Raw genomic sequence first — 16,732 nt, 5'->3', positions numbered from 1 at the left:
TGAAAACCATTAAAAAATTAAATATGAGTTTGGAACAGTAATTAACACATCAATTTTACAACTTACTTCTGAAAGAGACCATTTACTTCTGTGTTCTAGAAGATGAATGAGTAGAACCCATAATTCTTTAATGCAGGAACATGGGCAGTGGTGACTTGCTAATGCTTCAGAAGGCCTAACCTATAGAAAAGAACCAAAATGAGTTCTATAGGATTTTTACATGCTACATATCTCTCTCCAAAGGTTTTAAAAAAAAGAATTTAGATGACTTAAAACTGATGTTTAATTATATTAAACTGTTACCAAAAAATGTGCCATTCCATTAAATTTAAAGTAAATTTTAAGTAAGTTCCACATGGAGCCCAACAATGGGCTCAAACTCATGACCCTGAGATCAAGACCTAGGCAGAGATCGAGAGTCAGATGCCCAAATGAATGAGCCACCCAGGTACTTTTAAATTCCCATTTTAAAACCAGAAGTATAGGATGAATTTTATTTTCTAGCTTTTAAAAAAACCTTTGCTTTAGAGGGGCTGGGTAACTGAGTTGGTTAAGCCTCTGACTCTTGGTTTTAGTGTAGGTCATGATCTGTCTCCTGAGATGGAACCCCAGGTCAGGCTCCATGCTCACATGGAGTCTTCCTGTCCCTCACCCTCTGCCCCTCCCCACCGCTTGAGTGTGCTCTCTCTCTAAAATCAGTCAATAAAATCTTAAAACAAAACAAAAACCTTTGCTTTAATCATCAGTGTTCAGCAAACCTTTTCTGTAAGGGGCTAGATAGCAAATATTTGAGGCTTTATTGGGACACAGTCTGTCACAACTCCTCAACTCTGCCATTGTTGTACAACTTCAGCCATAGACAATACATTTAAAAAAAAAAAAAAAGGATGAGTTATGTTCCAGTAAAATTTTATTTACAAAAGCCAACAATGTGTTAGATTTGGCCTCAGGGCAATGATTTCCTAACCCTGATCTAATCTATAAGCCACAATAGAAAAACGTCTAATAAAAAGATTAGAACACAAATTTTAATCCCCTGTAAAGCAGACTAAAAAGTTTTTAGAAGTCAGAATAAATACAATTATTAGGGATTTATAAAGTTAAACAATTATAGGTTAAGCATTTTTTTTAACAAATATATCCTCAATGACCCTAAATAATGCAAGGCATATGCTCTATATTTGCAAGTACAGCTAGACTTCAGAAATTCATTATGTAATTACTATTTCACATATACTACTTTCAGGCTTCTAACATAATACAAAGCAAAAGGTAACTGTTACCTTATTCATATCTGGATAATTCACTAATTACATTAATTATAAAATTGTACAGACCAGATTTAAAAGATTTTGATAATACATAAAACACAATCTAAATTTTTAAAAATTATAAATCCTGATTTCCCATAAGGTTTATACTAATAATTTGAAATAACTGATAATCTACAAATTTCCACTGCTAGAAAATGAGTAGGTACCGTAGCACCTTTAAATCACTATCTACATTAAACACTCTATTAAACACAATTTAGTAAGAACATGTAATTTCCCCCACGATTCTATATCTTTTTTGAAAAACAAAATTTCCCTTTAAACTTGTCAACTAATTTTAGTTAAGTACTCATTTATTGTATTATGTAACTATATATATATATTACTAAAGGACTGGACTCTCCTATTTGCATAGAAGTTAAAATTCTAGTCATTATCATAAACATCCTATTTCTACTTATTTTTGACAAGATGGAAAAAGCTATTTTTAAAAATAAAAAAACTGCCTCTGAACAATTAATTTGAGCCTGTTTTAAACAGTTAAATCAAATTCTTTTCTCATTCAACTCCCAGACAATAATAAATATAAAATTAGAAGAATTTAACAAATAAACCAATCAGATTAAATTCTTATAAACCACACATATTAAGGACTACTGTCATTAAGTATCAAAAATACAAGCAAACTTTTTTAAAACTTTAGATTCAATTAGCCAACATATAGTACATCCTTAGTTTCAGATGTAGTAATACAAATAAACTCTTCAAACATTACCTTGTCATACCTGTTCAGTGACAGGCTTATTAAATCACAAAGGAGATTTTCACAATGGTCTTCAAAGAGGCTGATGTTGGTTAAATTGTCACCTGCCAGATTCATAAACTGATGACCGTATACAACTTGTTCTAAAAATGTAATGAAATATATTCTATTTAAAACTACAGTGGATTTTACTAATTCAGAAGGAGAAAAGGAACTGTATGCTTTTAAATTGACTTACAACAAAACTGCAACATATACAGTTAAAAACAAATTTCTTTAGAAATAAGAGTTAAATTTGAGGACAATTCCTTTCTTATATGATCATTGATATACATTACCTAAAAAAGGTAATTTCCAATTTTCTCAAGTGCCACTTAACAGACTTCTCTTTTCTTAATGTGGCCATTTTTAAAAAGTAACAATGTAACGTCACTTAAGAAAAAAAAATAAAAGCGGGGAAATTCTAGAAAATCTTGATCAATATTTCTGACCAGTAATGGCTTTAAAACATTTTTTGAACAAATGCTGATAAACTAATCACATACAATTGTTTTGTGGTGTGAACTGAGCACACCAAGGTAATAGATAGTAAAATGTGTACCTATTATCAGATTAAGTACACCTTAGAGTATTGCTCCAAGGAAATATCATCTGAAATACAAAGTCCATGTGAGAGAAGAAATTAGGTATTTGTAGACATCTTTATATATTTGTGTGCACGTATATATGTAAGTATACACGCACACACATATATACATACATGTTATTTTTTTATTTATTAGTTTACCGAAAATCAGGTATTGAGATAATGGATGTCTTTATAACCTAAGTAATTGATATAATTTACAAATAAGTAATATTTACAAAATATTACTAAGTTGATAATGGACTCAAAAGATGCCAAAGAGTAAGACCAAGAAATAAACAGGCAATATGTGAAATAAAAAAAACTGCCCATAATATATATAAACTACTAATTAATTTAAAAAAAAAATTAGCAAAAGATAATGAACAAGTAACAAAGCAACTATAAAAAACAGTAAAATTATGTAAAAATGTTCAACTTCATTGGTACTCAGAAAATTGCAAAACAGAGATTCATATCACTTTTCATGTATTATTTGGCAAAAAATAAATATAATTGATAATGTCCACTACTGGCAAGAGACTGAGGCAAAGGCATGCTCGCAGTGGATACAAACTGAGGAAACTCTGTACAGCAACTAAGCAGTGTTTATGATATTAAAGCTGAATGTGCTCCTCCAATTCTAAGAATCTACTCTACAGAATAACTTGTACACGTATTCAAAGATGCATATATACACAAAAATGTTCCATGAAGCATTCCTTGTAGTATCAGAAAAATGAAAATAACTAAAATATTTAAAAAATAGACTTGGTTAAATAAATTATGATGGAGTCATAACATACAGCCCTTAAATGAATGAAGTACAACTATATGTATGGACATGAACAGATCTCTAAAAAATTACTGAATAAAACACTGCACAGAACATTACCATTTCTGGTTGGTTAGAAACAAAGACAAAAATCCTACTCATGTGTGTGTATATGTATATATATGTATATACCTCTATACACACACACACACACACACACACACACACTAAGAAGTATGGAACGATAAATGGACCAAATCATTCTCTTAAAAAAAAGGAATAAGACCTTGACTTTCTACTTGGGTTACTATTTGGTGTAAAATAAAAATTAAAAAACCCAGAAAGCAATGATGACCTGTAATTTTTTAAAAGCAATTAAGGGTTTAGATTTTAAAAAGACAAATCATAAATCCATAAACTTACTCAATTTTTCACCAAGCATGTGAAGAATTTCTAGCACCATCCAATGGATATCTAAGTGGAGATGTAATAAATGCCATGATGGTGGAAAAAGCTGTGAATGACATTATTAACTGTGATTGAGAATTCATAGTATTTTAGTAGGTATTTTACAGCATGCTATGACAAGCCTACATAAGCACAAGGATAAAGAACCAATTAACTTTACCCACTATTTAAAAGCTCAGGGAAAAACTTGGTCTTGTTCATTAAAGGAATCTTTCACTGGAGATCTTTGAAAGCATATTTTCATCTGATGATTTAGGACAGACCCACCTTGGAGCTGCTGAATAGACTTGTTTGGTAAAGGCCCTTCTTTTTTTTTTTTTAAGATTTTATTTATTTATTTGACAGACAGAAATCACAAGGAGGCAGAGCAGTAGGCGGGGGAGCTGGGGGTGTGGAGGTGTGGGGGGGTTGGGAAGCAGGGAAGCCAGTTCCCTGCTGAGCAGAGAGCCTGATGCCGCACTTGATCCCAGGACCCTGAGACCATGACCTGAGCCGAAGGCAGAGGCTTAACCCACTGAGCCACCCAGGCGCCCCGTAAAGGCCCCTTCGGCCCCTTCCAACCTGATTTTACTATAGCTGCAAGGCAGTAAAAGAATTTTTTAACCACTAATTTTCATAATCTTGTTTTAGACTTTAGCTAGCAATTATGTTTTTGAATGTAATGAGTACCCAGGAACTCCTATAAAATACTTTAACAGGAGAACTTCAGACTATCATGTAGACACTACTGAGATACCGATTAAGGACTGAAGTTAAAAGCAGTGAGTTCCAACTCACGCATTAAGATTCAAATCTAATTCTGATTCAAAAGCCAGTGCTCTTAACTACTATGCTGTGTAGTAGGGTTCTCAATAAGCTTCCCCTAGCCAACATTTAGTATCACCTCAAAAATAAATAAGAATGATATACATGCTCTATTAAGAGAACAAGGAAGAATGACAGAGAGGGGACTTGTCTTACCAAATATGCAAGCAAAATAAAATGCTACACTAGAAAAAACAGTATTGGCTCAGAAATAGATAATAAACAACAAAAATTGGCAAGAGAGAAATAAACACGGTTATGTCCAGTCAGTGGGAAAACATGGGCCATTCAATAAAAGACTGGTTATTATCCTATTCATTTGCAAGAAACTGAAGTTAGATTTCCCACCTCAGGGCATATTTTTAAAAAAAGAGATGAATTAGAAAGATAAATGTAAAAAACAAGTATATTTTTAACAACCACACAGAGATGATACACAAGAAAAATCCGACAAATGTAACTATATACAAAACTTAAACCATCTCCATAGCAAGACACCTCAATTGCTAAAAAAATTGATGAAAATATCTGTCATACATAATACCCAACAAATATCTCTAATAAAAAAAATCCTTAAAAATAAGACAGATGCTTAACTGAAAATACCAATTAAATCAATGTTTTTCATAAATAAGATAGGTAAAACACAAGAAATATATTACGTCTTGAAAGATACTTTTTAAGATTTTTTTTTGTTGTTTCAGAAAATGGGATTTCAGTGTATGATTTTTTTCCGTATGTGCTTTAAAAATTCAGCCTTCTGATCTTCAAATAACCTCTTTTCAAGTTTGCCTAATTAAAAAACCTATGAAAAGCAAAACCTAGTTTGAGAACCTTTGCAGTCTTTATTTCCACTGCTAGATAAATTATTAATTTTTATTTTCTTAAGCATTTGATGAATATCCAGAAAATAAAACGAGTCTGATTTATAGAGACCAAAATGAAGGAAAAATATCCCTCTCCCATAATCTATCCACAAATATTTATTAAGTGTCATGATTAAAGGCAATTACCTATTTGTTTTATATGGATTAGCGATATTAACCTGCAAATTCAGTTGGGACCCATTATTTTTAGTATTACATATATTGGTCTCTGATAAAAAGAGTGCATTTTTTTGTTGTTGTTAAACTTCAGAAAAATATATAAACATTTATTCATACCTTACACTTTGGCAAAGACACATGCCTAAAAACTGAATGTTATTCAAACTGGTGTAAGTCAAATTAGATGGAAGAAGTTGACAGTTCAGGGAGTCCCATGGGGAATTATAATTCGCCATTCACATAAGCTCACATTTTCTTATGGAGCATTTATTTTTTAACTACATCTATAAGCTGGGTCATGCTATCAATACAAATTTTTAAAAAGCAAACTTCAGTAGGAATGATTTCACAGGTAGAAAATGGGGCATAGTCAAAACAATGTTAATCATACTCCAAAAAGCTCTCAAAAGTAAGAACAGGGGGCGCCTGGGTGGCTCAGTGGATTAAGCCACTGCCTTCGGCTCAGGTCATGATCTCAGGGTCCTGAGATCGAGCCCCGCGTCGGGCTCTCTGCTCCGCAGAGAGCCTGCTTCCTCCTCTCTCTCTGCCTTGCCTCTCTGCCTACTTGTGTTCTCTCTGTCAAATAAATAAAATAAAATCTTAAAAAAAAAAAAAAAAGAACAGACATAATGCTAGATTTTGAAAGTGTAACTTTTATAAGATGATCTTGAATTTTACTGCAATAGATAATAGGATCTGCCCAAACTTTCATCAATGGGAAAAATGACACCAGTTTTTAAAAATAAAGATTATTTTGCTTTGAAAACTGTACATATCTGCACATTATAAATTGGAATCAAGACAAGCTATCACTACTTCAGCCTATTATAGTCTAGGCACTTTATTTAATTAATTTTAATTCATCTAATTTTCCTAATAACTCTAGGAAGCAAACAAATTACACACGTGAGGAGACTGAGGCAAGAGGTATTGCTTGCCCAGTGGCACATAATTAGAACAGGAGCCAGAATTTCAACTCAGACAGCCTGGTTCCAGAACTGCACTCTTGACTGGTTTCCCTCATTCTCAAGGGAATTACTTGCACAAAGGGAGAAACCTGATGATTTAAAAATTAAATGAAATAATTCAAACCTTAATTTGATTTTGATTTACAAATGCTCCTAGATTAATACTGGGAAGTTCAGATAGATGTCCAATATACAAGAGTAATCCATGAAGTTCATCAAGCAACACAGAAGGAAGCTGTGCCTCCAAAGTTTCATAGGGATGGACAGGAACAGGACTATCGGCATTTTGTACTTTCAGGTACCTAAAAAATGACATATGCAATAAATAACCAGAGTCTGGATGAACACGCACTCAGAAGTTCACACAGTAATCAAAATACCCATTTGACATCTTACCTAAAGATGAAAACTTTAACATAATGAAGAAATGTCACGCATTGCTGTCTAATATTGTCTGCTTTGCAGTGTAGAGTAGATATCTTCCCTGAAGCCAAAATAGATTGTTATCATAGTTTAAATAATCAGTGGGCAGTGACAAAAAAAATTTGTGAGCCATACAAGCAGAAATTCATTTGTGATTTCATCCCTTCCAAACTCATCACTCTATCATACATTCTGATCCAACCATACATAATTACCACTTCCTGCTCCCTGAACTTAGGTTTTAATACACCTAAATGATTTTGACTATTCCGTTGTTTCTACACAGAACTCTCCTAAGCCCCAAAACTTTCACCTACCTACTTTTTCCTTGTAGACCAAGATCTGGCATCACTCAGTGATGGGCACCTAAACAGATGAAGCCCCAGGCTCCCATAGCAGCTTATACACTCGCAATTACTGCACTCTTCGTTTACCAAGCTGTCCTATGCTTGTGTGTCTGTACGTCCTACCAACTACAAACTCCTCAGCAGATTCTCCCACTTCCATTCATTGTGACCTTACACAATACCTGGCATGAAACAGGGCCCCAGGTGATAAATAATACTCAACATTTACTGAGCACATAGTGAGAAAACAAAACAGCCCTTCCAGCCAATAGCTAACAACTAGGTCATGATGTTCCCTACTGAAATTAAGATTTTCATAAAATGTCAAAAGTAATCAGATGCGGCCACTCTGTGATTATGGTGAAACAAGACAAAAACAAAATCTCTCTGTGATCATGTGATCATGAAAAACTAACAAAATACAAAAACAAAATATTTTCCTCTTGCAGCTAACACGACTATTATTTCTTTACTAATTAGAACCCTCCCTAGCCTGTCTTTCTTGGTCCTACCTCTTAGACAAAAATTAACATATTCAGTTCATTACATTGTCCCTGTTTCTTAACAGCATCCAATCCAAAATAAAGTCCTAGTCCCCTTAAACTCTCTCCAAATCACCAGCACAAGTAGAAACCTTATCACAAGCCCCTCCCTAGTCTCTGAGAAGCCCCAACTGTTTCTAATGATGTGTGTTTCCTTCTTGTGTCAGTAAGCTACTCAACCTTTCATTGACCAAAGGTGTGTTCCCGGTGATCTTTAGTTGTTGGGCACCACTAATAACAGATATTAGCCTGAGCACTTAACATGCATTATATCATTTATCTTCACAAGAACTCAATGAGGTGAGAACCATTACCTGGTGTGAGACCAACAGTTAGCTAGGTTGGAACCCAGGCTGGCCACAGTGCCATGATTCTAATTACTACACTGTAGCACAATTGCCAGAAAGGAGAAGCGGCAAGCCCGCACTAAAACATGTCTTCAATTCCCTTTCCTACCTTAACTATACCAATCCCACCCTCAATGAATAACCCATTAAATGTTAAAAACAAACCAAAGACCAAGACAGCATGAGGTCCCACTCCCCACCCTTCAAAGCAAGTTGCTAATTCACTTTAGAAATGTTTAGCCCTAAATCAATTTTATCACAGACATAGAAAAATACTACAAATGACAGCTACAAAAAATTTAAATGTCATATTTTTTCTGAACACAAAACACTATCCTGAACTTCTAACCTATGCTTCTTCCTCCATGTTATTATATCATAACTTTGCATCAAAAATAGATGTGCAATTCAATTCTTTTTTGCCATTAAAAACACTTAAAACTTACCAAAATCACAGTTAGCCTGTAATAAGGTTTCCAGGTTGTATAGTTGCTGCCTAATATAAAAAACGTAAGGTGAGAGTTAATTTTGGAAAAGTTTAAAGCATGTAATAATTATAGGGATGTTTCCAATTAGCAATAATCGCGCCTCGGATAAACCTCATTGGCTACGATACTGCCACTGCGCAAAGCTTTTATAGGGATGTTTCCAAACGCATTACATAGCTTTAGTAGGTGCAGAGCCTCTCATTTGTGAATGATGTTTAAAATACTTCGTGGATATTTATTACAGGGTCAACTTCAGATAGTGAAGACTGAGAAAAGATAAAACATGTCTTTGTTTGCCCTTCCAAAATATCTATTAAAAGCTGCATATATGTATATATAATTATAATTATAGATTTTGCTATCAATGAGATTGTTTATATACACTCAAAAAGTTTAAGATACTTACATAAAAATCCTACGTTAACAGTTACATAACAAAATGTTAAATTGTATCAGAATACTATACTATAGGAGTTCAGAAAAAGAACACAGTAATTTAGACTAGAGTTATCAAGGAAAGCTATATTTATGATGTGCCCCCTTAATACCTGAAAGTAATCTCTTGTCTTTCTTCCTAATTGTCTTTCAACTTCACCTATGCCCTGAATAAAGACTCAACTCACTCTATTACGTTCAGGTTTACAAAGAATCACTCAGTCAACCCGTTCTCCCAGTAAAACATATAACAAGGCACAGATACACTGTCTCTTCACAAGGCCTCAAGGGATGAGGGTGGGAGGAAGAATTGCTCCACATTTCCATTTAAACGTACTGCATACATACTCTTAATGTATTTTTTAAAATTTATTTATTTATTTATTTTTTTATAAACATATAATGTATTTTTATCCCCAGGGGTACAGGTCTGTGAATCGCCAGGTTTACACACTTCACAGCACTCTCCATAGCACATACCCTCCCCAATGTCCATAATTCCCCTCCCCCTCTCCCAACCACCCCCCCACCAGCAACCCTCAGTTTGTTTTGTGAGATTAAGAGTCACTTATGGTTTGTCTTATTTTTAAATAATAATTTACCTTCAACAACTGATTCCAGTTCAAAATCATGTAAAATCTAAATATGGACTATGTTTTAAATGATAATTATTTTGTTAAATGATAATGAGTGTTGTGATGAGATACGTTTTTTTTTTAAAAGTTCATATTTTTAAGAAATGCTTATTGAAATACTTAAGGATGAGAGTAACATGATGCCTGGAATCTGCTATAAATACTTAAACTAAAAAAAAGAGGGAAAGGGACAGATGAAGACAATGTGTTAAAACCTTGTTTACTGCTACTGAGGGAGGGCATGTGAAGGTTCATTACAATACTCGCTCTACATTTGTGGATGTTTGGAAAATTTCACTAAAATTTTTTAATGTCCAAACTGATCATATTAATTACTCACATTAATCTACAGTCGGAAAGATGTATTTGGAAAGTCTGAGTTCATTCTCTAAACATCAGAGAAAGACTATGACAATTCAGCAACAAAAGTAGTATTTTAGGGGCGCCTGGGTGGCTCAGTGGGTTAAGCCTCTGCCTTCGGCTCAGGTCATGATCTCAGGGTCCTGGGATCAAGCCCCGCATCGGGCTCTCTGCTCAGCAGGGAGCCTGCTTCCCCCTCTCTCTCTGCCTGCCTCTCTGCCTACTTGTGATCTCTCTCTCTCTCTGTCAAATAAATAAAATCTTAAAAAAAAAAAAAGTAGTATTTTAGTTTTCTCCCAAAATTAAAATATGGTTCAAAGCCTTAAATATTTGTCTTCAATACATGATGTTAACAATAAAAAGTGTAAAAAAGAATGAAGACTCACTAAAAAACAACTCATTAAAATCACTGCTACATCAAACATTACTATGTGATTGTTGTTACTGATAAGATAATCAAGAGAGCAACATGAACAACTAACTCCACTCACGCTTTTGTAATACTAGTATTAGAAACCAACTGGCAAACCAACTTACACAACTGAATAACATCTATGCTCAAAGGCAGTTAAAAACAAAACAAAACATACCTGAATAAATGAAAGAGTACTCTAGATGAATTCACTAACGCTGTTTCAGTAACCCACTGAATGCCAAATATTTCCACTGTATCTTCTTCAAAATTAGTTGGTAAAGGGTCAAGATTCAAAATTAATCTGAAATGAAAGCTCTAATTTAATCTCATAAAAAGTAAGCTAAATCCTAACTAAAGCATATCTTTTTTGTCATTATATAAATCCGTATGGCATGTGACATGTCAACAATGATATCATAAAATTATGATATACCTTGGTACCTTACATATTCAGGAATTACTACATTTAGATTGTATGAAAAATTCAGCCACATATAGTGATAAAAAAGCATAACTAAAGAAAAAATGTAACTTAGGGGAAAACCTCAAAAAGCAAGTCTAGGGAACATAACCTTTTTTTTTTTTTTTTTTTTTGCCTATGTCTTCAGTTGAAGAATTTCATCCTTTGAGGGGACATTTAATTTTTAAAACAGCTAAAAGTTACTCTGAGCCATGTCTGGAGCATAATCAAACTGAATAACTAACCTCTTTTACGGTCTCGAACAAGGTACAACTATAAAATCAACAAAAATGGCTTCCTTTCTGGCTGAAATTGCCTCAGCAGGTATTCCCAAAATATTTCAACAACTGCAGTTTTACAGCGATTTGGGTACATCTGGTACATCTGCCCAAGAATTTTAAAGAGTAACATTTCTGTGAACTTACACAATCTGGTGAATTTATTCAAAAGTTAAAACAAAAATAAGACTGACTTCTGTGTATAGATACACAGAATCAGAAGGAATTGGGGCAACAAAACAATGTCTATGTCTAACTTAAGAATTACTGAGAAGCTCCAGATTATTATTTCATGTTTTAGAAGGATATACCATTTGAAAGAGCCCAGCTAGTTCAGAATTCACTTTAAGTAAAAGGGAAATTAGTAGCCAGCTTCCTACCCCAAAACTGAGGTAGCTGTGAGATAAGAAAACATCCGGTATCAAGAAGTTCTCTTCAATATCCAAAAAATCTTTTAGGTATGCTCTAACCAGGGAAAACGGTAACAGAACTGATAGCCTGCACCTATGTTACAAACAGCCCAAGCCGATTTGCAAAAACATGGCTTGAACATCGAAGTTTAGTTGACTGAAATCATAACTGAGTAACATTCCTAACAAACTGATGAAAAATTTGATAAGGGAAAAACAGTCTCCACAGTCTCCACACAGTCTCCGATTTTTTTAACCTACCGCTTAAGGGCTCCGCTGGAAAGGTAGGACTCTCCAGAAAAATGATTTCCTCCTCCTCTGTTGTCAAAACCACAAGAAAAGCAAGGGGGCTTGCACCATTCTGTCCCCAGCTCCAGTTCCAAGCTGTCGGTCAGGAACACCGGCGCAGCAGAACAGTTATCCATTATTTACTTTCTGTCCTGAAATGTTTGGAACTCTTAATTATCCTCAAGACTCCAAAGATACTGTGATTAGATTCCAGGAGGTGGGGCAGGCAAAGAGATTGGCGGTGATCTCAGAAAGTTCTCAAAAGGTCCCTCCAGCACAAAGAAACAAGCCCGAGGAGCCAATTCCTCAAAAACTCTCCCCACATCGATATCCCCACCCCGATATCCAGGCTGTCAGAACTTAGAATGCACCCCCGACTGGCTGTGGCAGGAACTTCACCTCTGCTATCTAGGTCGGATTCTGCAGCCGGGACAGCGTGAAAAGGAAAGAAATGTTTGCAGGACAGACAGAGCTTCAGCTCCCGACCCCTCCTCGACCTGCGCCGCCAGCTGCGTCACCGAAACGTACCCAGCCAGGTTCCCAGCCGTGCGGTGGGAAAGTTCCCTCGCGCACTCCGGATGGGGATCAGGGACCGCCTGGCGCCAATCTTCACTTCTCCCAGAGCCGAGGCAAGTTCCGCCAGGTCCCCACTCGGCGGCGACCAGCCCGGGCCGGGCACAGGGCGAAGTAAGCCGGAGTCCTGCTCACCCGGACGCCCCTCAGTTGAAGCACGGCGTACCTGCTCACACTTTCGGCCCCGAAGTCCGCCCCCAGCTGCTGGGTCTACAACCCCGACGCTGGTGAGGTCTAAATCAGAAACAGGCGAAATTCCCGCCACCGCGCGCCCGCTCTCAGGAAGGGCGGGGCCACGGCGCAGCCCGCCCCTGGAGATCCGCTCGCGAGGTCTCGGCGGGAACCGCCGGCGCTCCGCGGGTTCTCGCGAGAGTCAGCCGCCCGAGGACTCGGTCCTGCTAGCAACTCTCCCCGTACCACCCAGTGTGTGTAGCTTTAATTGGTGAGTTCGGCTGGAAGGCGGGCCCTCACGGGGAAAGGAAATTGGAGGCTGAGGCGAGCAAGGCGTAGGGACTGCTGGGTGTTCTTCGCGCCGGACCCAGAAAAAAGACTTTTGCTCAAGTGAGGTCGAAGTGGGTATCTCGTTTCACACCCAGAACCGCGGCATCCCCTCCTGTTGCCCCGCTAGTGCCAGCAACTCGTTTGTTAAGATGCCTATTGTTCGTGGTTTGTGGACAAGGCTTGTACAAAAATGAGGTTAACCCAGCGTGCAGAAGCACTGAGTAAGTCAGGCGGTCCTTGCTTTTGGCATAAAACTGTCGCTCCCCTTATTTGCAGTACATCTGGCCAGGTTTAAATTGGTTAAACCCGGTCGCTCTTGTGAGGTATAGCCCATGTGCATCATTGTTATCTTTTAAAAATATTCTTTAATACCTGTTCAGAAGACTTTTCACAGTGTAAATCAGAGACACACATTTAAGTGTATCACTTACTTAAAATTCGAGAAAAACGTGATAATTGTGCTTTCAGATCTATAATTTTGAGTATTCACCATTGCCCATTCCTCCAGAATAGTTTGTCCTGGATTTAACTCCTGTACAGAGAACCTGTCTTAACCGCTCTGTTCAAACCAGATACTGCACATGTTTTAAGAAATGGGATGAGGGAGGGGGAAAAACACAGATCTCTATTCTGACTTTAACCTGGGTCTACTGTGAAGGGTCCTACGTCTATTATGTTCACATGATGTACCCTGAGACTTCATGTCTTGTTGGCGACCTGGAGATTTTAGGGTCCAGGTGGAGTTCTAGCATGACACCTTTCATCTGTAACAATCCATGGGAAATAGTGTCTTGGTAAGAGAATATTGGGCCCCAGCACTGTTTAGGAGAATTGGTTCAATAGACATTATTATTTCTTCCTCTAATCAAAACATTTAGATAGACCCCGTTTTCCTTTTTCAAGTGCCTGATAAGGGATCAACTTGGTTGAACCAGTAAGTAGAATGTGAAGAACCAAGTAAGTTCCCTGTAAATAATGTAAGCTAGTACCCTAATGCATTTCAGTAAGAATCCCCAGTAAGTAAACAGACATGGTGCTGAAGAGAGGTAATTAAAGATGCTTAATGAAAGGACATTTATAAAGATATGGACAAGGTTACAAAAAGTAATCGTGAAGCATCCAGAACTAATCAGAGTCATTATCATCCTTAGGCCTAAGAGTTTTGGGGGAAGAAGGATTACCAGAGTTATGTTCAGGCAGGAGCCACCTACCTGAGAGTCACCTATCTCACCTTCATAAAGGAACATAATTACTGCCAACCTGCAATCCAGCAGAGAGGACCTGGAAGGATTAAGTATGCAAACCACTTTCCCTCCATACTGCACTGTCCAACTGGTGGTTTTCATAGGCTAAAACCAACCTAAAAACAGAGGGCAAGGATGTAACCTATAAAGTTCAGGATGGAGTCCAGCCTGAAGAAAGGTAGAGAGTGAATCTGACAGAAAGGGGTAAATTTTATCAAGAAGACATAACAATACTAAATGTATAACAGAACTTTAATATATATATAAAGGGACAGATTTATTATAGGAGAAAAACCCAAATCAATAATTAGTTACAGAGTTCAACACTGCTCTCTCTGTAATTGGTGGAACCAATAAAGAGAGAATTAGTATAGACCTGAACAGTACTATCAACCAACTTGAGGTAATTGATATATTTATAGGTGACTCAACCTGATAATAACAGAATACACTCTTTATAAGTACATATGGAACATTGACTAAGGTAGACCACATTCTTTGCCAGAAATCAAATTTCTTCAACGTTAAAAGGATTGAAATCATACAAAGTATACTGTCTGATCACAATGAAATTAAACTAGAAACCAGTAACAGATACCTGAAAGAACTCTCTAAATATTTGGAAATTACGTGCCACATCTGATTAGCCCAGGGATCAAAGAAGAAGTCACTAGGAAAATGAGAAAATATTTTAATTAAATGAAAATGAAAGCACATTATAATTTTAATGCTTACCTTAAAGAAGAAGAAAGCGTTCTATGATTTAAAAATTTCTATCGAAGAAACTAGAAAAAAAACAGTAAAATAAAACGAATTCAGTAAAGTGGAGGAAATAATAAAGGGGAGAAATAAATGGGATGAAACAGAAGAATAGAGGAAATAAATGCAATCAAAAAGTGGTTCTGTGAAGCACACCTGTGTGGCTCATTTGCCTGAATGTCTGAATCTTGATCTCAGCTCCTTCAGATCATGGTCATGAACTTGGAGTCATGAATTCAGGCCCAAGGTTGGGCTCCATGCTGGACATGGAGCCTACTTAAAAAAGAAAAAAAGTTCATTCTTTGAAAATACCTATATAATTGATACACTCTCTAGCCAGACTGACCAAGAAAAAAAAAAAATAGAGAAAACACCAGTTACCAATATCAGGAATTAAAAATATATCATCACCATAGACTCTACAGATACTATAAAGATTTTTTTTTAAGTTTTCATTTTTTTTCTTTTTTAATTTGACGGAGAGATCACAAATAGACAGAGAGACAGGCAGAGAGAGAGGGGGAAGCAGGCTCTCCACTGACCAGAGAGCCCGATGTGGGGCTCGATCCCAGGACCCTGGGATCACGACCTGAGCTGAAGGCAGAGGCTTAACCCGCTGAGCCACCCAGGTGCCCCATGATATTAAGAACATTTTTATGTCAAGAAACAGATGAAATGGACAAAGTCTTTGAAAGATACCAACTGCCAAAACTCACAAAAGAAGATAAAACTTGAATGGCTCTATATCCATCATCATTTCAATCTTCAGTTAAAAAATTCCTCTCTCTCTCTTTCTCACACAACATATACACACATTTTTCTTACAAGGAAAATTCCAGGACCAGAGGGCTGTACTGTTGAATTTTCCAAAACATTTAAGGAAGGAATAATATCAATTCTCTATTAACTCTTCCAGAAAAAAGAAGAGGATGAAATACTTCAAAACTCATATAATGTGACCAGCATTACACAGCTACCAAACTTGACAAAGAAGATTATAATCCAGTATCGTTCACTTGGAGACAGAAATTTTACCAAATAAAACCCAGCAATGTATGAAAAGCATGACATACGCTAGGAAAATCAGTTTCATCTTAGGAATGCAGGTTTTGTTCAAATTTCTAAACACAATTGGAGTAGTTCATTATATCAACAGATTATAAAAAGAAAAACCACATCACCTCAATCTGCAGAAAAAATCACTTGAAAAATTCATTATTCATTCATGATAAAAAACTTGTCAAACTAGGAATAAAAGAAAATTTTCTTTAACCTGATATATGGCAACTATGGCAAACCTACTATTGAAATCATGAAAATGAATGTTTTCTCCAGAACAAGGCTATGATGTCTACTTTCTCAACTTCCATTCAGCATTGCACCAGAAGTAACTAACCAATCCAATAAGGTATGAGAATGAAAGAGATGGGAAAGGAGGAGGCAAAACTGCTATCATTCTCAGATGACATAATCGTTTATGTAGAAAATCCTTAAAAATCTAAAA

General features: G+C 36.3%; 1 protein-coding gene and 1 pseudogene across 2 annotated transcripts in view; both read right to left on the bottom strand.

Moving 5' to 3' along the window:
• The window catches only part of MMS22L (MMS22 like, DNA repair protein), a 130,373-nt gene extending 117,428 nt beyond the window's left edge, over positions 1–12,945 (bottom strand). Inside the window, exons 1-9 of one of the 2 annotated variants that reach the window (XM_046006173.1) lie at positions 12,891–12,945; positions 12,125–12,303; positions 10,891–11,016; positions 8,829–8,878; positions 7,120–7,207; positions 6,848–7,025; positions 3,861–3,951; positions 2,050–2,180; positions 67–180 (exon numbers count right to left, since the gene is read on the bottom strand). In XM_046006173.1, coding sequence (XP_045862129.1) covers positions 67–180; positions 2,050–2,180; positions 3,861–3,951; positions 6,848–7,025; positions 7,120–7,207; positions 8,829–8,878; positions 10,891–11,016; positions 12,125–12,288 — 942 coding nt within the window. In that variant the 5' untranslated portion in view covers positions 12,289–12,303; positions 12,891–12,945. Of the gene's footprint in view, positions 1–66; positions 181–2,049; positions 2,181–3,860; positions 3,952–6,847; positions 7,026–7,119; positions 7,208–8,828; positions 8,879–10,890; positions 11,017–12,124; positions 12,304–12,679; positions 12,813–12,890 lie in introns of those variants that run through there. The other variant, XM_046006171.1, reaches the window with a different exon arrangement.
• LOC123942802 lies at positions 8,798–9,015 on the bottom strand (annotated as a pseudogene).
• Positions 12,946–16,732: the final 3,787 nt, after the last annotated feature.

Source organism: Meles meles, chromosome 5, assembly GCF_922984935.1.
Source record: "Meles meles chromosome 5, mMelMel3.1 paternal haplotype, whole genome shotgun sequence".
Taxonomy (NCBI): Eukaryota; Metazoa; Chordata; class Mammalia; order Carnivora; family Mustelidae; genus Meles; species Meles meles.
Note: the sequence above shows the minus strand (reverse complement) of the source record. Positions and strands in the feature narration are given on the sequence as shown.